Here is a 26,431-nt window from a genome sequence, read left to right on the forward strand (position 1 = left end):
AGCTTTTGAACTTGTTTAAACTTGTTTAATACCATAAAAACATGTCTTGGTTACTAAAAATCATTCCTAACCGTGTAAAAGTCCTAAAAATGGTCCATAAACATGATTTGATCATAAACATGGTAAGAAACCTTTTTTGATAGTTTTTTTGGCCATAAACATGGATTAAAGGGTTGAAACGGCATTTTTACGATTCAAAAGTTCGTTTTTGTGCACTAGCCGAAACCCTAACTTAAAGGCAGTTATGTTGATGAAATATTGCTTGTTTTGTGATATAGGACTTTTACCTAGCTTGCTTAGAAGCACAAGAACCTGAAAACTTGATTAAAAAGTCGGAAACGAGCCAAATCCACTAAGGTAATGCCGAAACACTCGCTTACAGGTTATTTAGGTTAAGATTGTGATGTGCATATTTTTAGGCCTTGAAATTTTTCAGGGACATCAGGGATCATGTCAATGATTTCCTGTTCAAATTTGGTAATTTTTCGACCATCCGAGAATATTTGGCGAATTTATTCCCGAATTGGGACGTTTATTTGGGAAAAATAGCTAAAATACTTCAAAAATTATGAAATTTTTCTGGGAACTCAGATTTGATGTATTTTGATCACATATGAATTTTGGAATCATTTAGAGAAGTTTAAAGGTGTTTTGTTTATTTGCATTCGTGTGAATTTTTATAGCCGAATTTGGGCCAAAAAGAATATCGTACGAACTTTTTACATTCTGGAATTGATACAGGTTGATTTGGGACATGAATTGAGCATTCAGGAATTTTTGTGGAATTTTTGGAAATTGTTTGGGATAAACGGACGATTTTCGGGCGAAATATAGCTGATAAAATGAATTTTTATAAATTAATAAATCAGTAAATAATTCCAGAAATATTTTTATAAAAATATACATATTTTAATTGAAAAGTGGTTAAATTTTTATAATTTAATGATCAATTTTTAATTAATTATGCTAATTTGAATATTAAATAAATTCAGTTTTTATAAAATCCGGCAAGTTCGCGACTAACAAATCTGCGGGAATATCAAAACACCAAGAATGATCAAAAATCATATTTTTGGACTAATTAAGTGAAAACGAACTTTTCTATGAAAAACCTGGACAATCCGGATGGATTGTGCGCGTTTCTTCTTAAATCAAACAGAATAAACGGAAACAGGCCCCGTGGCTAATCCGGGACCCCAATATGTGATCCTTCTTTATAACTTAATCATTGTATTAACCAATACATTTACCCAAGCTTATTTTCTCATAACTGTTTTCTGAACGCGTAAACGAACAACTTGGCCCAGCTGGGAAAACAGGAATCTGAGCCAAGTTCGGTTTTAAGTATTAGACATTGAACAACATCACAACCTAAGCCTATTGCCACTTTCTGGGCATTCCAACTATACCCAGATCAGTTATACAGCCCAGTTTAGTATTGAGATTATTTTAATATTAACATATTAATATTATTATAATATTGATTATAGGGACTACTGATAGTAGACCAAACAAACCACGAGCTGATACAGTACTGATTATCTACTAAACTGTGAGTTTCATGACCCCACTTTTAAACTGTTTTACGAACTTTTGGGGTAAAAAGCATGTTTGATTACATATACATACCTGAAACATGTACTGATGTGAATTATCTAAGTGCTAACACACGAAAGTCCCCATGATCACAGTGATTAACTTCGAGCCGGTGGCTTGTGAATAGTACTATTGGTTTGACAAACCCAAACGGAATCGGCCTGGTTGCCGTGTCACATAGCGCCGTTTGCACATGACCATATTTATACAAACAGGCTATGTAGTGTTAGACATAGCTACCGGGGCATGTTGTGGGCGGAAAGGGGCCACAGTGGTTGATGGAGCGTGGGAAATGGATGCACGCAGCACATACAGTCGAGGCTTCACTGTAGCTTAGCATAATTACATCATTTACATACATACATACTTATTTCATCATTACAAGTGTTAACTTGTGAATACTCATTACTGTTTTCTTGAAACTCGTGAAACTCACCAACTTTAGTAGTTGACCCGTTTAAACTGCTTTTCAGGTGTACCTAAATCGGAGTAATTTGGTGATCTGTTACTTGCCTGAAGTGTGTGGTTGATGCTATGTAAATAGAAGCAAAGGCGTTAGTAGTAAGAATGTATAGTTAACAAACTAGTTTTGTTTATATCACCTAGACTGTAAAACAACGATAGAACAATGAGTTATAATATATTGTAAATTAGTTTGTAATGTTTCTTTATAAACAATGTGTTGATACCAGAGGTGTCTGTTACATTCCCGTTTTACGCTTCCGCATTGTGCTAGTCGGGGTGTGACAGTTATACTTTAAATGCATGTGGTAATCTTGAAAAACTAAGTCATTTGGATGATTAATTGTGTTGTTTGTACAAAACCCGGAACTTTCGGTTTTGTCAAGTTTGGCCGAAAGTTTCAAGGGGTAAAAGGGAACCATTTTGGGTCTTGTGTTATTGCATATTTGGATATGTAATATATGTTCATAACATAGCCATGGCCTTGTGTTTGGTTGAATGATTGTGTTGATATGTTTGTTCATTCAAATGGTTTTTTGTTCATTCAATGTGGTTGTAATATTTATTTGGGTTTGTAATCTATTTATTTATTTCAATTGGTTTGTAATAATAAGTAGATTAGATGCATTTCTTTTACTAGAGAAAAATGTATTAGGATATATTTTTGTAAAAGAAGATGCAAGGAAGGAGGCCCAAATAAAATGAAGGAGACCACAACACGGGGGTGAACACTTGGAGCATTTAGATGCGGGATCAAGTGGGAGTTCACCGACACAAGCTCAAATTGAGCTTTGTTATATTTGTAGATGGCCGCAATCAACAATCCACCTAACGTTATTATTCCACCCGTAAATAACCTATCACTAATATCTATTCTCGATAAGGATCGTCTAAACTATACCAACTTTATGGATTGGTATCGAAACTTGAGAATCGTTCTCGAGCAAGAAAAGAAATACTACGTATTAGAGGATCCTGTTCCCGATGAACCTAGTTTTGACGATGTCCAAGACCATAACGATTGGGTTAAGCACAATGAGGATTCGGTGCAAGTTTCTTGCCTCATGTTGGGAACTATGATTCCCGAGATTCAAAAGGATTTTGAACTTCATGGGGCATACGACATGATCACCCAACTTAAGGAAATGTTCCTTACACAAGCTAGGGTAGAACGCTTCGAAAAGGTTCGAGCGCTTCATGCATGCCGTATGGAAGAAACCCAATCGGTCTCATCTTATGTACTTAAGATGAAAAGCCACATTGATCGTCTCAAGCGCCTAAATTGTCCCGTCTCAAAAGAGTTAGCCACGGATTTGATCCTAAATGGCTTAACTAAAAGGTTTGAGACATTTTTTATGAATTATAACATGAATGGGTAGGACAAGAGCATTGGTGAGCTTCATGCAATGCTCAAGACGGCCAAGACGGGAATGGGTAAAAAGGTTTTACCCGTTCTCACCATCAATGAGGGAGGCAATAGGAAGAGGCATCACCCAGAACCAAAGGCAAATGCTGACAAAGGCAAGGGACAACACATGGGTAAGTTCAAGGGAAAAGGAAAAGTGGAACCACCTAAACCAAAGAAGCTAATGGTTAGCTTGGAGGATCCATGCTTTGGATGTGGAGAGATTGGGCATTGGATGAGGAATTGTCCAACCCATCTCAAAGAGTTGAAAGCTAAGAGGGATGCGGGGCAAACCTCGGGTACAACTTTCATGATTCACATTGGTCTTAATATTGTTTCTTCCAACACATGGGTATTGGATACCGGATGTAGAACTCATATTTGCAATTTGTTGCAGGGGTTCAAAGGAAGTGAACGATTTAAGAAAGGAGATACAAGTCTCTTCATGGGCAACGGAGCAAAGGTTGTTGTTGAAGCCCGAGGAGACTACACATTAAAGCTTCCAAGTGGTTTGGAAGTTATTTTGAAAGACATTTTATATGCTCCTAGTTTGACTAGGAATATTATCTCCGTTTCTTTGTTAAGACAATGTGGTTTTGATTTAATGTTTGTGGACAATGGAATTTATGTTTTCATGAATAATGTATTTTATTTTAAAGCAATGCCGTCTAATGGCATTTATGAATTAGTTCATGATAACACATCCTTTAATAACATGTTGTACCAATCAAGCACCAAGAGACTCAAAATGGATTTGAGTAAGACTTATCTTTGGCATTGTCGCCTTGGTCATATAAAAAAAGATTGCATACATACACTTCAAAAGAATGGTATTTTGGAATCAAATGAAGATGATTCATTTGATAAGTGTGAGTCTTGTTTACTTGGAAAGATGACTGAGGACCCCTTTAGTGGAACAAATGAAGGGGCAAAAGACTTATTGGGTATCATACATTCGGATGTATGTGGTCCCTTTAAGGCAATGACAAGGAATGGTGAAAGATACTTCATTACCTTTATTGAAGACTATAGTCGTTATGGGTATGTGTACTTGTTAAGACACAAAGATGAAGCTTTTGAAATGTTTAAAATCTTCCAAAATGAAGTACAAAATCAACTCGATAAAACCATCAAAGTACTTCATTCGGATAAAGGAAGTGAATACCTAAGTGATGCTTTCCAAGATCATCTTAGGAGTTGTGGGATCATCACACAACTTACTCCACCCGGATCACCACAACACAATGGTGTGTCCGAAAGGAGGAATCGAACTCTATTGGATATGGTTCGATCTTATGATGTCTAGAAGCACATTGCCTCTATCATTTTGGGGTTTCGCTTTGCTCTCCGCGGCCCGTATTTTAAATATGGCCCCAACCAAGAAAGTAGACAAAATACCTTATGAAATATGGAATGGAAGGGCTCCATCATTATCATATTTAAAGGTATGGGGTTGTGAGGCTTATGTCAAGAACAACACCCAAAACAAACTTGAAAGTCGATCCACTAAACGTATCTTTGTAGGATATCCCAAGGACTCCATGGGATATTATTTCTACAACCCAATTGAGCAAAAGGTGTTCGTTGCTCGAAAGGTCGAGTTCTTGGAAACTAAGTTCCTTATGGAAGGTACAAGTAGAACGGTGGAACTCGAGGAGGATCGAGAACCACAAGCCGATACACGTTTGGTTGATACTAGCAATCAACAAGAGGTTGTTGAAAATGATCAAATGGTTGATCAAGACACACAAAACGTTCGTAAGTCTGGTAGAATTAGTCATCCACCTGAAAGATATGGATTTTTCATGGATGGATGCTATGTGGTACATTCACATGAACCCACCACATACCGTGATGCAATGTCACAACCCGATTATGACAAATGGCTTGAAGCCATGAACGTTGAGATGCAATCCATGCATGAAAACCAAGTATGGGATTTGGTTGTACCACCTCTTAATTCCAAACCGGTTGGAAGTAAGTGGGTTTTCAAGAAGAAAACCGATATGCATGGAAACTTGGATACTTATAAAGCAAGACTTGTAGCAAAAGGTTTCACTCAAACTCAAGGGGTTGACTATGATGAAACTTTTTCTCCCATAGCAATGCTAAAGTCTATTAGGATATTGTTTGCCATAGCCGCATATTATGACTATGAGATATGGCAAATGGATGTCAAAACCGCCTTTCTAAATGGGCATCTTGAGGAAGATGTCTATATGGTTCAACCCGAAGGTTTTGTCGATCCACAACATCCTAACAAGGTATGCAAGTTAAAGAAATCAATCTATGGATTGAAACAAGCATCTAGAAGTTGGAATCACCGATTTGATGAAGAAGTTAAGAAATTGGGGTTCATCAAGAATGGTGATGAAGCTTGTGTGTATAAGAAAGTTAGTGGGAGCATCATTACCTTCTTAGTATTATATGTTGATGACATACTACTATTTGGGAACGATATTCCAACCATGGAGGGTGTAAAAGCATGGCTTGGAAGTTGTTTTTCTATCAAGGTTTTTGGTGAAGCCGCCTATATTTTGGGAATAAAGATCTATAGGGATAGATCAAGGCGGTAGATAGGTTTAAACCAAAGTGCATACATTAACAAAATCTTGAAGAGGTTCAAGATGGAGAACTCTAAGAAAGGTTTGGTACCTATTCAAAGAGGAATGATATTGAGTGCATCTTAATGTCCAAGCTCGAAGGAAGAGCAAGATAGAATGAATGGGATCCCATATGCATCGGCTATTGGATCCATCATGTATGCAATGGTATGCACTAGACCGGATGTGTCATGCGCTTTAAGCATGACAAGAAGATTCCAACATAATCCGGGAAGTAGCCATTGGATGGCGGTTAAGAGTATATTGAAATACCTTAGAATGACTAAGGACATGTTTCTAATATACAATTCGGGTGAAGAGGAACTCGTTGTAAAGGGTTACACGGATGCGAGTTTCCAAACCGATTGAGATGATTCTCGATCACAATCGGGATATGTTTTCATTATGAATGGTGGGGCAGTCTCTTGGAAGAGCTCAAAGCAAGATGTGGTAGCATTGTCAACCACGAAATCGGAATACATCGCCGCCTCATTGGCAGCTCAAGAAGCTGCGTGTATTAGAAAATTCATTACCGACCTAGGGGTGGTCCGTATCATTCAGGACCCTCTAGAGATCTTTTGTGACAACGAAGGTGCGACTGCTCAAATCAAGGAACCTCGTGCACATCAAAAGACGAGGCACATTGAGCGGAGGTTCAACTACATAAAGGATGAAGTTGAAAAGGGAAAGATATGTATTCGCAAATTTCACACCGATCAAAACATTGCGGATCCACTCACGAAGCTCCTTGAAAGGCCAAAGCATTAGGATACTTGTGCCTTAGGACTTTGATATTCTAGTGATTGGATATGATCGAATTTTGTATTTGGATATTGGAACAATTGTTATTTTGAGTCATTCATTTGATTATGGTTTACGATTATGACATTTTGAGTTATGTTCCATTTTAGCATGTTTAAATCCATGAATAAGTTACTTATTCTAAATGTCTGTAGTCGCTCATATTTGTGTGAACAAATATGAAGGTAGGACTATTATGAACATGGATTGGTGGATATTCATGGGATATGAATATAGAGCAAGGGTTGCTGCCAAGGTTCATAGATATTTATGGGATATAAATATTGGACTGACCCGCTCTCAAATATTACTACATGGAATCCTTGTGATTGATCATAAGTAAATCTGAGTAAATGCGAATATCATAGTATCCTCCAACCTGAGATACATATTGGGTCTTGATATTCACCGAATATTGTACTTTGACTTAATTCTTCGCTGCTTTGAAACATGACAGTACATAAGTCTAAGATCAGGTATAGTACAAGGTGATTGTGAGAGACGTATGTAGTCAAGAAGGGATTTGTCCCTCTTATTCATTGAGAGTAAGATGTCTAAGGCTTGAAAGTTAAATCAACAGAGAATGATCACTCTGTGTCTCTGGATTTGACATGACATCTGAGGCAAAAGGATAAAAGATAGATGTACCTAAATCATTTCAAGTAAGGGACTTGAAGGGGATGATGTTATTGAATGGCACTTCGTCATGCGTATTAGGGGTAGTAAACCGTAGTTAGGCGGTATTTGCTACTTGCATCAATCTTCTATATATCTTGTGCAAGTGAGATATTGTTGGAATCGGTATGCCCAAGACACATATTATAATTGATGTGGCTAGTATGTCATGATCCAAGTCGGGTCATACCCAATAACAAGCTAGACAAACACCAATTATATTTTTTTATATATGATATGATCATAAGTAAATAAATATTGACACTTATGTTATTTGAAAAGGGTTTCTAAATACAATGTACTTCTGTAATAAATAAATCATATGGATGATTTATATTTTATGAGAGAACATTACATAGTGTTATTTAATTTGGTTAAATAACAATGTGTAACACTTATCAATTAGCATGTTGCTTCAAATATTTTGTGTTTTATAAAATTGAAATACATAACATATGAAGATAAATAAATAAATAAAATAATATATTTGAAGTGGGTGAGAGGGTGCCCCTCCCACCCTCTCTCCTTCCTTTCTCTCTTCAATTTTATATTATTATTGTTTTGATAGTGGAGATATGCAAGGATTGTGAGTGGTGGTTTTGTGAGGTGATTTTGAATATCAACAAAATCCTTCTCTTTCTCTCATAACTTCACAAGTAACAAAAACACAACACAAGATATAGAGGAAAAATCCTTTACTCTCTCTTCCTCTCTTCCTCTCTTTGGACAGCCAAGAGCAAAGGAATCAAGGAGTGTTGTCAAGTGTTACCAGATCCTAGCTACAAGTGGTGTTTGTTGGAAAGCTTGGGGTATGTTAGCTTGAGGAGCTTCATATTCAAGTTCTTTCCTTCCATATTATCATCTCCTTCCTCTTCCTTGGATTTGAAAGGTAGCTTTAACATGCATGGACTTATAGTGACATGCATGTGTTTGATAGTATGAATTTCATATTTGAATCCGGGCTTGGGTTTTGCATATGTAAAATAGGTTTTATACACATGAAATTTACAAGAATTAAAACTAATTTCCGCTGCGTTTTTCATAAAATTGGGATTTTATGACTTTGATAATCTTGTTAAAGCCCAGCATATGTATATATATATAGTGTCGGTTTTTAATAAAGTAATGATGATCTATTATTAAGAAGATATATATATATATATATATATATATATATATATATATCTTCTTAATAATAGATCATCATTACTTTATTAAAAACCGACACTAATATTGAGGCTTCTCGTTGTTAAAACGTCTTTATCAAGTTGCTCATATTTATTATGTACATATTATATATATATATGTATGTGTGTGTGTGTGTGTGTGTTATTTGTTTTAAACAAAATTATAATAAATGTATTAAACATGTTAATATATTTTTACCATCGGATTTTGTTGAAAATTCCAAGATATAAATATTACGATAATTACATATTTAAACATTTATTATTATAATAGATCTCAACTCATATTTATTTAACCTAATTACTCGTAAACCCGATTTTATGACAGACAATGATTCTTATAATTGAATAATAACAATAATCCTTAGGGAGCAATTGTTCAATCCATAACGTACCCAATCAACTCAAATCATATCGAAGTCTTAAATTCGTTACCCGTATTATATCATTTATAATTCACTCATAATATTATTTAATTAGGATTCTTGTCAGTAATTCTCGAAGAGTGTGATTTTCACTTTCTTGTCGTAATCATTCTCGTTTGGCTTATTCAATCAGGTGAGTTTATCATTCCCCTATTTTACAACTTTTCTAATCGTTTTGGGGACATATGCGTACGTATCTGTATTTCATACTCTATATATATATATATTCAAACAAATGCATACGTGTTATTATGAGTGATTTAATCAAACATACATGCTACTTGCTTACTTGTGTTACCATTCAATCATTCGTATAGTGGTGTTCCCGCTAGTAACCAATGTCCGATTCGCTTGGCAACGGTCTACATACTTGTTTACGGTTTGATTACATTTATCGCACTTATCACGTTATGCTATTTATATTGTTGTGTCAAAACTGGTGATATTCTCACTCAACTTAATGTTGACAAACTCCATTTTATACACGCATATGCAAGTTGCTTGTATTGCAGATTGAAGTTTGGACATGTAGACAAGACCTTAGGATATAATCAAGTTAACCTTTATTTGAGCTTATATTTGTATATTTAAATTGTTTATTGTATTTGGATATTGTGTGTATAATTGAAATAAATAATTAATTAGATATTGTCACATTTATATTATGATAGTATCTTCGAGCTGTGAGCAATCGGATCATGCCCCGACATTTCCGCCTTAGGTTGGGGTGTGACATCATGCTCCTCATTACATTTCAAGGATATTCTATTTTCACATTAATTTTAAAAAAATAGTTAATCTGGTTAAAAGTTATTTACTATGCTTCCATAAAATACGAAATATTTGCTTCTTTTTTTTCCATATGTTGTTAATATAGCGATTAATTAAATATTCCAACAACTTCCCATAATATTAACTAATAACACATGATTAGTATTCAAAATTTAATTCCTTGTCTAATATTTTCAACTATTATAAATAATAATCAATACCTTCACTTTATGCAACTTTAAATCTTCTAACATTTTAATAACTTAGAATAATCACTGTTATTTGAGCATGGTTTTTTTTTTTTTTTTGTCATTTTCCTAGAAATTACATTCATGTGAAATAAAACAAATCATTTTGTTATATTTTAAATTTTGATTTTATATGTTGCTTGATGATACAAATGTTAATTGTAAAATATAAAATCAATTAAATTTGTCATACACAGAATATTAATGACACAAATTTATCATAATGAATCAATTTCAAATTCTAAAGATTCTAAGGATGATTATATCATCAAAGTTCAGGTAATCTGGTTTTTGGGATAATCATGTTTTTTGGATAAACATGAGCATATGATATCCAATGACATCATAATAATGGATTAAAATGTATGATATTTTATGTGTATGAATATTTGTTTTATTAGTTTCATAGATATATTATCATTTATCTAGGGTTGATATGCACTTGAAGAACTTTATTGTCACACTAACAACTATACATGGCTATATCAAGAGTTATAAGCAACCGATATGTTACCTTATCAAGAATTACAAACAAACATGAACCAAGATTTTTGATAAACGATGTATACCTACCAATCAATCAAAAATGTAGTGTACACGGAAATTTTTACTTATTTGTAACATATCTGTGTAATCTTAGTTATGCAATTTCTGTAATATTAATGTAATTGTAATTGTATTAACAATATATGATATTTTGTTAACGGTACTTCATTTAATAGTTAAAATTTAAAACTTTTATCAATTACCCGTGTAATATACGAGACTCAAACTAGTAATGAATAACGCGAGCACAATAATTGATACACAACAATAACACAATATACTTATATTATATAAAAAGAAACTTCAACCCACTAAAAACTTATATACTTAATTATTATAGTTAAATATATTGCAAGCCTCTTTTTTTTCTTGGCAAAGTAGCGATATCCATTTTTGTTTGTTTGGGACAGTGGTTTCTATTTTTTTCTATTCATTCTAGAAAACTAAGCATCATTTGGATACCTTTATTAACTTGTTATGAACCGAACAAAATACCCTATTTATTAAATAAATAAGTAAATAATCTTGTTTAAAAACAATATATATTATTTTAGATAAATTAGATTTTAATAATCTCATATTCTTACAGTTGGCCAATAATGATCCACCTAAAAAAAATTCTTGCACTAGTCCTAGTTTTCACCCTATTTTTTCTCACAGGGCCCTGTTAAAAAAAAAACTTCACGGAGTTTTAGGGCTTTTGATTGGAAGGATGATACAAGTCGATTGATATAAAATTTATCTTGAAACGATACTTCAAACGACTTGATTTTTATCAAATTGAAGATTGAACACCCGAATTGAAACACTATTTTGTTGTTTGGAATAGGGATAGGCTCGGGATGGTACCGGTATCGATCCCGAAAATCTCAATCCCGAAAATTAGAAATATTTTATACCGGTATTGGTACCGAAATGCTCGATTCGGTACCAGTATTTCGTGCAAAATTTGGGAAATACCGGTACCGAAACTCAAACTTGGCAACGATTTTGAGGTGAGTTTTACGTTAATTGACTCATATCCTCTTTCCGATCAAGATCTTTAAACCATCAGTTTGAAATTCAGAAAACCTTAATCAATTTAAGGTTTTTTTAACATATGTCCAATGAGAGAAATTAAAGAAAGTGGGACTGGTGACAATAAGTTTTTTTGAAGTGAAATTATTTTGAGCCAGTTGTAAAAAATTTGGATTATTAAAATCAACTTTGTCTTGTTTTTATTTTTTATAAGCGGTATTTTGAACCCCCCCCCCCCCCCACCCCCACCCTCCACACACACACTAGGGTTTCCCCTCCCATTTTCTCTCGATGATGGTCTGAACGACAACCTAGCAACTGGGACGATGTGATGTGATGATTATGAAAAGGATTGTGGCGAAGAAGCTTGTTAGTTAGACCAATATTGTTACAAGTCTAATAGTTCAGGAGCATTTTGGTCTCTTAGTTATCATGGGTTAGTTATTTAGTTAAATTAGTTGAGTTACTTAGGGTTTTGTTTATTTGTTTGAGTTTATATTTTTTTTAAATGCCAATAATGTTAAAGAAGGAAAAGGGACTGCTTACAAGATGCAAGAAGCCCAACAACATACAAGGAAAGAAAAATAAACGTTACAAGACGAAAACATACATCAAACTATAATTGCAAATTCACAAAACTAAACTTACACCATTTCTCCCGTTCAAAGCTTGAGCATTTACTTCTGTTCTTCACCCATAAAATTGATGCTAATTTTATGTCATTTACCATCTTCGACACGAAAGAGGAACATCATTAAAACTAAAATCATTTCTTGATTTTCAAATCATCCAACACGTGACCGTCGATATAGATTGAATAGCTAGACATTCCTCCTTATTGTTTTTATGCTTACTTGGAAAATTGAGGATATCTTTCACCGAATCGAAAGATACAAGATTTGGTAATCTAACATAATCGACCAAACCTATTTGACGACCTTGCAATTTACGAATAGATGTTGTGAACTTTCATCATTAAGGCCGCATAACATGCATTTTGAGTCACACAAAATAATGCATCTTGTTGACAATGCCATTTTGGTAGAAATTCGGTCTAAAAGTAATCTCCAAATAAAGCAATTGACTTTAATAAGGACCCGTTTCAACCAAAAAGTAAATTCTATGGCTTGATGATCCCAATTATCTATCTCCCCTCTTAATGATTTCACCAAGAATAGCGAGAGTGACCCTTCCAAACCTTTCCATAACCAACAATCCAGATTTATAGAAATTGAAACATTGAAATCAAATTTAAACAGCATACCAATTCATTTTGTTGTCGCGCCGTAGGCGAATTTCTTCTCCATCTCCATACCCGGATTTCTTCTCCATCAGGGATTAGTTTAGTTTATCTATTTGTCATAATTATAGTCCGGTTATGATTGAGTTATTTGTTTAGCTATAAATATAGTCATCATGTAATGGGTTTGAGCGTGCTTTATATTTATATGACGACAGGTGTCAGAATTTCATGATGGAAAGAGAGTGCTTTGATTGTTTTTGTTTAATAAGGATAGTTTCATCAAATCACACACGATTTAACATAACTAATGGATGATGTCAGGCTACTGCTGTCACACCCCAACCTAAGGCGGAAATGCCGGGGCGTGATCTGATTGCTCATAGCTCAAAGTAACTATCATAATAAAAACTGACAATATCTATTTAATCATTTTATTTCTAATGTACACACAATATCCAAATACAATAAAGCTATTCAAGTAAATAAATATAATAAGTTTAAATTCATGTTTGTCTTCATTAAAACCCTAAGGTCTTTCTAAGTTTCCATACTTCAACTTCATGCAACCTGCATATGCGTAGAAAACAGAGTTTGTCAACATAAAGTAGAGTGAGAATATCACCAGTTTTGCATGCCTATATAAATAAGCATAACGTAGTAAATGCGGTAAATGAATCAAACCATGAGCAAATAAGTTGTCAATTAAACCATTGCCAAACGAATTGGGCGCTGGTAAATCAACCATAAGCAAATAATAATAAGACCGTTGCCAAGCGAATCGGGCGTTGATCAATAGCATGAGCACCCAATACATGGGAATACGTTGGACCCCTCTGAATATGCGAATGAATGAATATTAACACAAGTAAGCATGTAACACGTATATTTGATTAAGTCACACACAATTACACGTATGCTGTTGTTTGATATATATATAGTATGAAATACGAATATGTACGCATATGTCCCAAAAATGTTTAGAAAAGTTAGTAAAATAGGGGAATGATAAACTCACCTTAGATTAATGACAAACGAATATAAATACGAATAAGCGGTCAACAAATAAGCGAATCGTCCACTACATGTTAAAGGATATAACCAAATCAGAATCTGAGACTTTGAGATATGTTAATATAAAGAAAAACAAACTCGTTTCCGCTGGAATCAATCCAAACGGACGTTTAGAATTCAAGTTATGTTTGTTTTAAGATTTAATGACCAGAATCCGAACAGCGAGTCGGAAGTCGGTTTTTGGCTTGTAGCCTTAAAATTTTGTTACGAGAATAAAAGTCTTCTAGACCGAACGTTGAATCCGACCTGAAGTATGAGAAAACGTAAGTCAAACAAGTTGACTATTTTGCCCTTTATCGAGTTTTAAAGTAATTGACCAGTCAACACCCTTCAACCTTAGAAATCGATTGAAGGTTATTGACTAGGAAATATATATGAATGATTTTACATTTTACAACTTACCTGTAAAGTGAAAGAACAAGGAGATATGGCGAGCCAACGGTCCACACGCATGCAAAGTCAAACGTCTAAGAGTATGTCTTCAACAAAATAATCAAAAACCGAGAGAATTATGATGGACAGAGGGTATGATGGCCGAGAGATGCTTCTTAGGGTTAATGTAAAGGTTCATGGCAGATGAATGAGTCTTGTTTATATAAGAATAGCAAAAACGAACTAATTATGGGCTTTTTACTCGTTTAAGTAAGAATATATGGTTTTAATGAAAGAATCGTTGAAATAAACCGAAAGATACACCCTTGATCAGTAAGAAACGATTTAAGAGTTGTATTTTAGTTATATTGTGATTACTTGGTCCTTAATTCTCTCAAAAAATGCCTAAAATAACCGATTTTATACCATAAACGAGCTAAAGAAACGAGATCGATTAACAAACTTGTGCAGCACTCCCATGGTGCCGCGCAACGGCCTTGGAGCCCTCCGTCGCGCAGCGCTTTAGCCACCGGGGGGTATGTTTCAAGTTTTGTCATTTTTAGTCCCTAAAGTTCATGTTTTGATCAATTATTGATTTTTATATGAAATAAATAAGAAATGAACTTGATATAACTATGAGGGGTTGAAAGTGAACATTAGAAATTTAATACTTATAAATATTAATTGCTTAACGAATAATAAAGATCTAAAAATGATCCTGGTTCAGCTAAACATAAACGAAAACGGGTTCAGAAAATCCGAAATATCACAACTGCTTTGATTGTTTTTGTTTAATAAGGATAGTTTCATCAAATCACACAAGATTTAACATAACTAATGGATGATGTTAGGCTACTAGATTAGAATGACAAGCTTTGAAACCACAACAGAAAAAAAAATTGAATTAAATACCTAATTTTAGCTAAACCACATAGACTTAAAACATATTTAACCTTAATTATATAATAACATGATAAGTGTAATTGGCTATACATGTCTTACTTACATGTAATAAAGTGTAATAGCAAAAAAAAAAAGAAGAAGAAGAAAAAAAAAACCCTTTGTGTTAAGGACCACAATAACTTTTCATCTTTAAACATAACGGGTCTTGTTATGCTACAACATATCAGTATACTGGCTCATTACATTTGTTGGCATGATATTTTTATGTATTAATCATATTAAAATTCTAATTTCTTCTAGAGTTATAGATATATACATATGTGTGTAAGAGTTTGAGATAGTTATTTTTTAAATATAATAGAAAAAAAATAAAAAGGTGTTAATAGGTCTACTTAAAAATTCGGCGTCAATATATTTAATATCTTCTCCAACTATTATATCAATTAAATATTTAAATATTAAAGGCACCACTTGACATATTTACAAATTTCCTTTTTCCAGAAACACATTATTATATATATTATTTAAACCTTTAAATAAGTTGTCAATTTTACACATCACAAATGAAGGTGCCACTGCCACCCGCGTAAATCCACAAAAGAACAGAGTAATCCATTCACATAACATAGAAGCAAACACTTCATCTTTCTTTTTAAGGCTTTCAAAATTCAAGATTTTACATACCCATTTAAGATCATTGATTGATTCTTGTTTTTTCATACCAAAGTTCAAATCTTTTTGTGTTTCCAGAAATACCCTTCTTTGTTTTCAGTCTTTCTTGACTGCTAGTAACAGTTTTTATGAATCTTGAAAGTGTTTTTTCAAACCAAAGTTCAAATCTTTTTATGTTTCCAATAATACCCTTTTTTGATTTCCATCTTTCTTGACTGCTAATTACAGTTTTTATGAATCTTGAAAGCAAGACAAAATGTGGATTCTGTGAAAAATTGGAAGTAAATATTTTAAAAATTGAAACTTTACATAGGATTTGATTTGATTTGATTAAAAAGGTTTCCAATTTTGGAATCTGTAAAGACTTCAAAAATTGAAACTTTACAGAAAATTAGGGCTTCTTTTTGTGTGTGTGTGATTTGGGATAAGAAAGAGGAGAAAGTTGACTTTTTTTCCAGTTAGTTGACTTCAAGAATAAAGACACAATTGAATAACAAAGGTATGATTTTTTATCACTTTTTGTTCATTTTTAGTTTTCTTCTTTTGAAATTATCTATTTGGATTCCAATGATTCATTTAGGATATTCGATTTGTTCTTAGGTCAAATTAATCTTAATTGATATGTAATCAGCTAAATATTGTGTTCATGAATGAAGGCAATATATTTAATTGTATATGTGCGTGTGTGTACGCACGCGTATATGCATTTAAATCATGTTTATGTTTGTTAAGCATGTGTGATTTACCACTAATGAATATGCTAGAAATGAGTCAACTTTTATTTTCTTGAGTCCATAGTCAAACTTTAAATTCTTAAATATAGATTCAATATAGATTCTTTAGTTTAATTACTTCTTGAATTATTTGCTGTTTAATACTTTGAATATTATTAAGTGTAGTTAATCAATTTTGATACTAAAAGAAAATAAGTCTTGTTAATTTCAAAGTTAAATTGTGTGACACACAAAAGTCAACTTAGAAAACCTTATCTATGACTGATGAGATACATTAACTTTTTCTATACTCTCATTTGTATACCTGTCTTTATGTAGCAAGAGTTTTACAACATGGGTTCTCTTTGCACCAAGCTCCTTCCATGCCTAGATTCATCACAAGATTCTTCGGTTCTTGAGGATCCTAAAGCCGGTATGTATTCAGCACAATGAATTTTGTTACATCTTTGTAAATTGTAATTCATGAATAAGTATAAAGCTGATAAATTGGGCCGGTTTAAGCATGTTGGATCACGGGCCAACAATGATTTTTTTTTTCTTTTTTCTGAGTTTCATAGAATAATCAGTGTATTAAATATGATTATAAAAACTATTGTTAAAATAAAGATATGTTTTTTTAGTAATCCCGTTTAAGATGGAGGATGTAAACACTTGATTCTCCGATGGGTGACTTTTTAACGTGACCAATAAGTTATAATCCAACGACCCGTAATTTATATGCTATGTGCATAATTATTATTACTATTGCAGGGAACAAGGATGAGGATTTGAGTGACCCAAATGCATTCAAAGAGTTCACATTGGAGCAACTTAAAAACGCAACATCTGGTTTTGCTGTTGAAAACATTGTGTCCGAGCATGGTGAAAAGGCGCCAAATGTTGTATATAAAGGGAAACTTGAGAATCAAACGAGGATAGCTGTAAAGCGGTTTATTGGATCCGCGTGGCCTGATGCTCGACAGTTTTTGGTATTCCGTTAAACTTTCTTGGCTTCTAGATATGTTAGAATTGTATGCGTGTTTTGCGGCTTTTGCCCATTGTTTTTGTTTCATGTGGTCAATTATTTATCTTTTTTTGGATCATGTGGTAAGGTATTCATTATAGAAATCTCCCATGCTTTTTATTTCTCCTGGTCACATAAAAAAATGCAAGGTTTGACTAACACACATTTGGATTTACTGGTTGACTTTTGAGTCAACTATCTTAAACATCTTTCAGTTAGGAGAATCCTCTTAAGCTAATTTTACTCCAAGAAATGAAGCTTTCTTGATCTTTAGTATTCTTGCAAGATGAACCCATGAATAAAAAAGGATTTTAGTGGAATTTATAGTCTTTATTTATATATGTTGACTTTTAAGTCAAATGTCTTAAACAGCTTTCTTGATTTTACTCAAAGACACCTAAAGTGTGAAGCTTTCTTGATTTTTGGTATTCTTGCAAGATGACCCATGAACAAAAATGGAAAATTTCTAGTCTTTAAACATTCTTGCATAAATGTCATTATACATCCTATTCAAGATTTACTTGTACTTATCACAAGTATTGACTTTTATCAAGTGAAACTTGAATAATGTTATCTTTAACAACATCAGGAAGAAGCAAGATCCGTGGGCCAACTGCGTAACGTTAGGCTGGCTAATCTTCTTGGGTGCTGCTGTGAAGATGATGAGAGGCTACTTGTCGCTGAATACATGCCCAATAACACACTTGCCAAACATCTTTTTCACTGTAAGGACCTCTTTGTTAATGTTTTTACAGGTGGCAAATTGGGCGGGTTAGGTAACGGGCTAAGACGGCTGATATTACTCGGGGTCCAAACTCCAAACAGGCTATATTGGGTTAACCTGCTAACTGGGGGTGTAAACAGGCCGACCAGGCTTGAGTTTGGCACGTTTAATTTACGAGAGCTTGAGCTCGAGCTTGTCTAGTTTCGAGCTTTATTTCTAAAGCCCGAGCTCTCATGAGTAGTTTTTTAAGCTTGAGCTAAGCCTGGGCTTGGTTCGTTTATCATGTGTTAATTTATTTAAATTTTAATTAATATAAGTGTGTGTGTGTGTGTGTTTTAATTATAATTTCTATATGTAATATAATACATAGTGTTTAGTTATTCTTACCATATTATACATAATAATAGTTATTATATAAATATATATTTAATATGTTAAAAATTTACATAAATAATAGGATTGTTTAGCCTCGTGAGCCAGCTCGAGCTCAAAAAGTGAAGCTCTGGTTTGTGCTTGTTTATTAAACAAATTTATTTTAGGGTCGATTCGAGCTAAGCGAGTAGCTCATGAGAGGCTTGGCTCGTTTACACAACTAGTGCTAACATATCTAGTCCTTACAAAAAACTAGTGTTGAAATAATGATCCAATTTCTTAGACTAAAACAGCATGGGAGGGTAGTGAAAAGTATGCTTTTTAGTTATTTTCAAACCGTTTGCTCTTTTCGACCTTTTTTGTTCATTAAAGTATCCATCTTTACCCATTAGCAATAAAGGATGACCCATTTCACTAAGCGGGTTGACGTTTCCCCTTCGCTTGTTTCTTTTAATATAGTAGCTTACTAGCTTACAAAGTAAAATCTTTATTAATAATGTAGGGGAATCACAACCAATGAAGTGGGCAATGAGGTTACGAGTCGTGCTACATCTTGCAGAAGCTCTTGAATATTGTACAAGTAAAGGCCGTGCTCTATATCATGACCTCAACGCTTACCGTGTCTTGTTTGACGAGGTAAAGTTTTGATTTTTTTTTATAAAATATTTATTGGGTTCATTTATTATGCATTAAATTCCTACAGGAAAGTAATCCAAGACTTTCTTGTTTTGGGCTCATGAAGAATAGTATGGATGGGAAAAGTTATAGTACAAATCTTGCATTTACTCCACCCGAGTATTTGAGAACCGGTGTGTTTACATTCATTGTCGTCGTTGAAGGGTATTTTAGTCATTTGCCAAGTGCTTAAAAACCACTTTGCATGATTCTTTTGTAGGGAGGGTGACTCCAGAAAGTGTCATATATAGCTTTGGGACTCTTTTGGTTGACCTTCTTAGCGGGAAACACATCCCTCCTAGCCATGTAAGTATACGCATTTGGTTATTAGAAAGATGTATAATACATATATTATTCTATATTGAATCTGATATGTTTGACTTTTGGTATGCTGACTTAGGCTCTTGACTTGATAAGGGATCGAAACCTTCATATGCTTACGGATTCATGTCTAGAAGGACAGTTCTCTAATGATGATGGAACCGAGTTGGTGCGTTTGGCTTCTCGTTGTTTGCAATATGAACCTCGAGAACGTCCAAATTCAAAATCGGTTGTGTCTGCTCTTATGTCTCTTCAAAAGGAGACTGAGGTTAGTTTGACTTTTTTTTGCCACTACATGTAGATCAACAAAAATGTTAACTTCGTTCAATGTTTAAAGTGGGCTCATGTTGAAACGTGACACTTTAGCATCAGCGTGTACGGTCTTGAATAAAACAATTTAGGAGGTTGTATGCAATATAAAAGTTTACTTTTTTTTACGTTTAGGTTCCTTCATACGAGTTAATGGGAATCCAAACGACTACTTCATTCTTACCTCGATCTCCACTTGGTGAAGCTTGCTTAAGAATGGATTTCAATACAATATATGAACTTATGGAAAAGCTTTCATATAAAGATGACGAAGGACAAACAACCGAGGTTTAGTCATTGTTTTACCGTTTCTTTTAACGAAAATGGTCAAAATATTAAGTGTTAATAATTATATCTTTACTTTTTCAGTTGTCGTTTCAAATGTGGACCGATCAAATGCAAGAGTCACTAAGCTCGAAAAAGAAGGGTGATGCTGCATTTCGACACAAAGATTTTACAAGCGCAATTCAATGTTATACCCAGGTATTTTTTCTATTACCTCCATATGCATATGCATATACAATTACACATATACATACATGGGAGAGTTCTAGGCATAACACAATTTTTTGCGAGAACAGAAAGAGGAAACTTTTTCATTTATTTTTTCAACCTTAAAAATTTATATTACATGAAAAGTAGTTGAAATGTTTACTCATTTTTCTGGAAGTTCAATACACACACACACACACACACATATATATATGTGTGTGTGTGTGTGTATGTGTGTACAAAGTTTATATATTTATTGAATCTACACATATGTAAGTCGTGTGTAGATAAACGTTTAAAAGTAAAAAAAAAACATATAAACAAATTAGTTTACTTGTTTTTATGTACATAACATACACATTTGTGTGTGTATAATAAAACCTTTAAAAGATATGAACCATTTATAAAGAACAAATTAACTATTTGGATTTGTTCTTTTTGTTATTACAATGACTTGCATATACATATACATATACATATAAACAAATTAGTTTACTTGTTTTTTATGTACATAACATACACATTTGTGTGTGTATAGTAAAATCTTTAAAAGATATGAACCATATATAAAGAAAAAATTAAGGATTTAGATATGAACCATTTAGTATTCTGAAATGAACCTCACCCCATACCTATACATATATGAAAAACATATGAATAAACGTATGAGCATCCACACACACACACACACGCATGCCTATGCATATGCATGAGAAAGTCTATTTGAGAACTGTAACATTCATTAAATTTTCGGGTGTGACAAGAACCACAAAAAGCTCGAGAACAAAATAACCAATCATCATATAAAACTTTTCTTCGCATGCGAATATTCTATAATTCACATGTAAATATATTATAATTCACATCATCATCATCATCGTCATCGTACTTAGTAAATCCCACCAATAGCAAAGCTATGATAGGGTCTGAGGAGGGTAAGATGTAGACAGCCTTACCTCTACACCGTAGGAATAGAGAGGCTGCTTCCGGTGAGACCCCCGGCTCGATAGTAGTTTTGCATCAAGCCTTGGACATAAGGCACATAACACTCAACCACCGGGACACCGGCCGATTGGTGCGTGTACCCTTGTCTTTCGGCTATCAGCGCCACCACATGATGCCTGATTAACCTTCCGCCACTTTTAACGTTACTTTCATGAGATTAGTAAAATAACGTCAAAATTAGTCACCCGAGGGTTCACACATATATGGGCGCATCGCAAGCAAGGCGTTTATACTTAATCCAAATTCTTGCTTTATAGTTATTTATTTTAGGGCTCATAAATGCTCTTTTGTTAAAGTTTTGTTTTGTTTTTTTTTTGTTTGTGATTCTCAAATCAACTAGCCCATACATATACATAAGCACTTGTTGCATATAGCTGAATCATTGTAAGTCTAATCAATGTGTCAATATCTTTTCGTTTGTAGTTCATTGAACACGGGCCTATGGTATCTCCAACCGTATATGCCAGGCGTAGTTTATCTTACCTTATGAGCAACATGCCTCAAGAAGCCTTAAGTGATGCCATGCAGGCACAAGTTATCTCGCCCGTGTGGCACATTGCTTCATATCTACAAGCTGCCTCACTTTTTGCCCTTAAAATGGAAACTGAAGCCCACATGGCACTCAAGGAGGGTTCCGCCCTTGAAGCCAAGAAAACCGGACTCACTACAAATGGACAATAACCAAGTTGTTGCCATTTTAGCATACTGTAAATCTTTTTCTTGGATTTTGCATCTTTTGAATGAAGTATGAGAACAGATGAAATATGTATGCGTCAAAATGACGCTTTTGCCCTTCGGTTTGAAGTTGATATTTTTTGTTAATCTTTTTCTTGAATTTTGCATCTTTTGAATGAAGTATGAGAACAGATGAAAGATGGTTCCTTTGTATGCGTCAAAATGACGCTTTTGCCCTTCGGTTTGAAGTTGATATGTTTTTGTTACATGTTTAGTAAGTTGTGTATTGAGAGTGATAAAAACATATTTGGTTTATTTTTGTGTGGAATCTTATTGTAAAGCAAGATTTCACATGTGCATTTTGTTTACAAAATGAACATTTTGCCTTCTCTTTGTTTCTTTCCTTTTTTTTACCTTAAATTTTGCCCTTGGTTATGGATGTCAATTGTGTCGGTTGACAGGTTAAATTGTTTAACGCGAGCACGATCCACATATTTATGTGTGTCCAAAAATCAACCCTAACACAAACAATGAAAATCGTGTAATCCAAAAATGATCCGTTGAACTCATTTATCTAAACATGCCAATCGGGTTGACTAATAATAATCTGTTGTAAATGTGTTAATTGAGTTAGTGGGTCGTAACAAAATAGGCTAAATGAGTTAGTAGGTCAACTTGTTTAAATATGTGGGTTAAACACATCAACCTGGACATAATAGGTTTTATTAAAGATGCCTATCCAAACACAACATGTTTATAAAAAACCTGATTATTTTAATATTGCATTAGTTTCGTGATTCATCATGATAAAAATTGTCACCCTCAACAAACACATCTTATTTTTATTTTTTTTTCCTTTATATTCCCTTTTTATTATTATTATTATTATTATTATTATTATTATTATTATTTAACCCATCAAAAACAAAGTAGTAGTAGGGGTAGGGCATAAATTAATTGACTTTCGTGCCCTATTGATTTATTTATTTCCACATTTTTAGTTTTTAAAAGATTTCATACAAATCTCATATTTATTACTTTACCGTACACCTCAATAGAAAATTTATGTACTTATGAGATAGTCAACTTAAAATTGCTACTTGCTAGAGTAGCCTACCCTATTTGATTTTGTGACATGTATTTTCTAAAATTATACTCTTAAATTTCAAGGGTAAAAGTAGAGGTCCACAAATCGGTTTTTTTAAAAAAACCGGTTCGGTTATTAACCGGACCGGTTTTTTTCACCCGGAAAAAAACCGGTTCGGTTAATAACCGGACCGGTTAATATCTGAAATCCCTAACCGGTCTAACCGGTTAGGACCGGTTTAGAAACCGGTTCAGACCGGTTAATAAACCGGTTTTTTTATTAACCGGTTTTATAAAAACCGGTTTTCAGGTTAACCGGTTTTTTTTTTTTTTTTTTTTTTTAAATAACCATTATTTTTTCACAGTATAAACAAACCGGTAACTACAAGGCAAACCGGTAACTACAAGGCAAAACTTGACTTACTCCATTCTTTGCTTTCGTTGTTATGGTTCTTTGCTTGGAAGATTAAAAACACATAACTTTCATTTATAGCTTTTACATTAAAAATACAAACATTAAATCGTTATCGCATATTCGTATCTTAAAAATACAAACATTAAAGAATGCGTAGACACGATTACATTAACAACTTGCTGTTTCTTACTCATTATTTGCCTCCATGTTTGCTGTTTCTTTAACTAATTTTCTTCGCTACCCGATCCCGAGCTATTCCTTAGGTAATCGTCGTACGCGGCTTCTTCATCGGTCATTGGTTGAGTGTGTCCTTGATTGACCTCGTCTTCATACAAGCCCGCCTCATAGTCCATTTCCCCCTCGAGTGAGCGTTGATGTTGTGCCCTATCTAAAGAGTCCAAGTAATCCTTGTAGCAAATCGACATCTCTACAGCTGGTGGAGTGAGTCGAGTCCTCCTAATCGATATAACCCTGCCAGAAACAGAAAAAGCAGACTCCGAAGCTACCGTGGAAGCTTGGACCGTTAGTAAATCTTTGGCCATGGCGGCGAGGATCGGAAACTCATCCTCCTTACCTCTCCACCAAGCCAGCAAATCAAGACTTCTAAATTCATCCGGAGTCATGTGTTTCACAAAGTTGGTACCACCATACCTTCCAAGTTCACTGCTTGGGGTGTTTACCTTTTGACGTTTACCGGCGTCTTCCCAAATCATGTAGTACATCCCCATTTCAAGGTCGGTTTGGGATTGGGATTGGGCAACAGCTCTTAACGAGTCATGAATTTGGGAAGACGACCCGTATTTTGTAAGGTAAACATCATACATGTTTGACAAGGTGGTGTTGAAAGCATTCTTTAAAGTTTGGTTATAATAGGGGTTTTGATCGTCGTTTAACTCTAGCTCGTCACAAATTTTTTCTATTAAAGCTTCAACACCACCAACATTGATGCAAGGGTTTAACGCAGCAGCACATGTCAAAACAGCGGGTAGTTCTTGAAAATATTTTCGGAATTTTTCTTTCATTTTTACACCCATATCAAAATAATGTGCACCCCGACAATGAAGTTCACTCAACTTTGTGCACATGACAGCAATTTTTGGTAAAGCAATGGGGCTTGTTGGATAGTAAACCCCGGATAAACTAGTTGTGCAAGATTTAAAAATTTGAAGGACCTCCGTAACGATCTCAATCAATAACCAGTTTCTAGGATCGTACGGTGCACATTTACCCCTACTTGACAAAATTTGATGAAACGCAATTAATGATTCTTTTTGTTGGATGGCTTTCTCAAACATATCACAAGTCGAGTTCCATCTTGTTGGACAATCCCAATTTGGCCCCAACCATTGACAATTAGCTTCTACACAAAATTTTTTGTATCTTGAAAATGTTTTATTGTTGCTAAAAACATCTCGTAACATTCTTTTAAAATTGTTTCTTTGCGTTTCGATCACGTTTAACCCGTCTTGCACGGCCAAGTTGATAATATGTGCAATGCATCGGCTATGAAAAAACGCTCCATCACAAATAGGTTTATACTTTAATTTTAAATGGCCAACCGCGGCCGTATTGTTGGACGCGTTATCAAACGAAATTGAAAAGATTTTATGTTCAATCTTGTATTGTCGAATGACTTTATCCAAGAGTTTAAAAATATTTCTACCCGTATGCGGGTAATCAAACAATTGAAACGCAACGGTTCGTTTCATCATTTGCCACGACTCGGGGTCAACCCAATGAGCCGTCACACAAATGTATGAGTCGGGCGAACCATTAGGTACCGACCACACATCCGTTGTTAAGTTTACACCAGTTTGTAAGTTTGAAAAGTATGAAATTAGTTCGGATTTAGCGTTTTTCCAAGCTTTAAGACAATCTCTTCTAAGGGTCGAACGACTTACGTGTTGGTAGCGTGGTTGAACATACTTTTGCATCATCTCCGTGAATTGAGGGTTGTCGAAGTGGTTGAAAGGAAGTGTTTGTTGAATCACAAAGTTTGAAAACTGTTGACGTACCGCTTCAAGGTCGTACGTAAACACCGTTCCTTGATTCGTCATCTCCGGCTGCGAACTACTTCCCGATTCGTCCTTCAAGGCCTTGCAAAAGGGCCTTTGCACATGCGCTTTTAAAGTGGAGTTTGCATCTTTGCCATAAAACTTCAAACAATGTTTGCATCGAGCTTTTTGGGTACCGTTAGACATTTCGCATAGGTCGAAATGTTGCCAAACATCTTGGTTTCGTTTCGTGGGGATGACCCGAACGACCGTTTCTCCCGTGTTTGAGGCACCCATGTTGACGGATGAAGCAGCACTTTGGGAGGCCATGATAATCGACTATTAAATAAGAGCGTATGGAGTGGTAATGTGGTATAATTGAGCGTGAGATAACAAAATAATCGCGTATGAAATAAACGTTTAGAGCGTTTGGAGCGTTTGAGGTTGTATAAACGAGTGTGATCTAACCAATACCCAACCTAAACTATATATAGATGTTTGTGGGGGTAATATGGTAAAAAAAAAAAAAACGGTCAAAAAAAAAAACGGCTATATAGCCGTTTTACAACGGAAATAAACCGGTTTTTAACCGGTTAACCGGTTACTAAAAAACCGGTTAACCGGTTTTT

General features: G+C 34.3%; 1 protein-coding gene across 1 annotated transcript; it reads left to right on the forward strand.

Moving 5' to 3' along the window:
• Positions 1 to 16,305: 16,305 nt before the first annotated feature.
• LOC143589703 (serine/threonine-protein kinase BSK7-like) lies at positions 16,306 to 22,445 on the forward strand. The gene is made up of 11 exons (XM_077070393.1): positions 16,306 to 16,496; positions 17,050 to 17,143; positions 17,482 to 17,699; positions 18,324 to 18,459; positions 19,333 to 19,466; positions 19,534 to 19,639; positions 19,726 to 19,811; positions 19,906 to 20,094; positions 20,271 to 20,423; positions 20,505 to 20,618; positions 22,056 to 22,445. The coding sequence occupies exons 2-11, from the start codon at positions 17,065 to 17,067 to the stop codon at positions 22,311 to 22,313; spliced, it is 1,473 nt and encodes a 490-aa protein (XP_076926508.1). The 5' UTR covers positions 16,306 to 16,496; positions 17,050 to 17,064; the 3' UTR covers positions 22,314 to 22,445.
• Positions 22,446 to 26,431: the final 3,986 nt, after the last annotated feature.

This window comes from Bidens hawaiensis, unplaced genomic scaffold (genome assembly GCF_021521415.1).
Source record: "Bidens hawaiensis isolate Kalapana, Puna unplaced genomic scaffold, B.hawaiensis_p1.1 tig00037740_1, whole genome shotgun sequence".
NCBI classification, from domain to species: Eukaryota; Viridiplantae; Streptophyta; class Magnoliopsida; order Asterales; family Asteraceae; genus Bidens; species Bidens hawaiensis.

Bases quoted from the DNA above. Each gene is read 5' to 3' on its own strand.
- LOC143589703 (XM_077070393.1), top strand. From the start codon at position 17,065: ATGGGTTCTCTTTGCACCAAGCTCCTTCCATGCCTAGATTCATCACAA. The intron at 18,460-19,332 runs GTAAGGACCTCT...TTAATAATGTAG, and splicing joins TGCCAAACATCTTTTTCACT to GGGAATCACAACCAATGAAG. The intron at 19,640-19,725 runs GTGTGTTTACAT...ATTCTTTTGTAG, and splicing joins ACCCGAGTATTTGAGAACCG to GGAGGGTGACTCCAGAAAGT.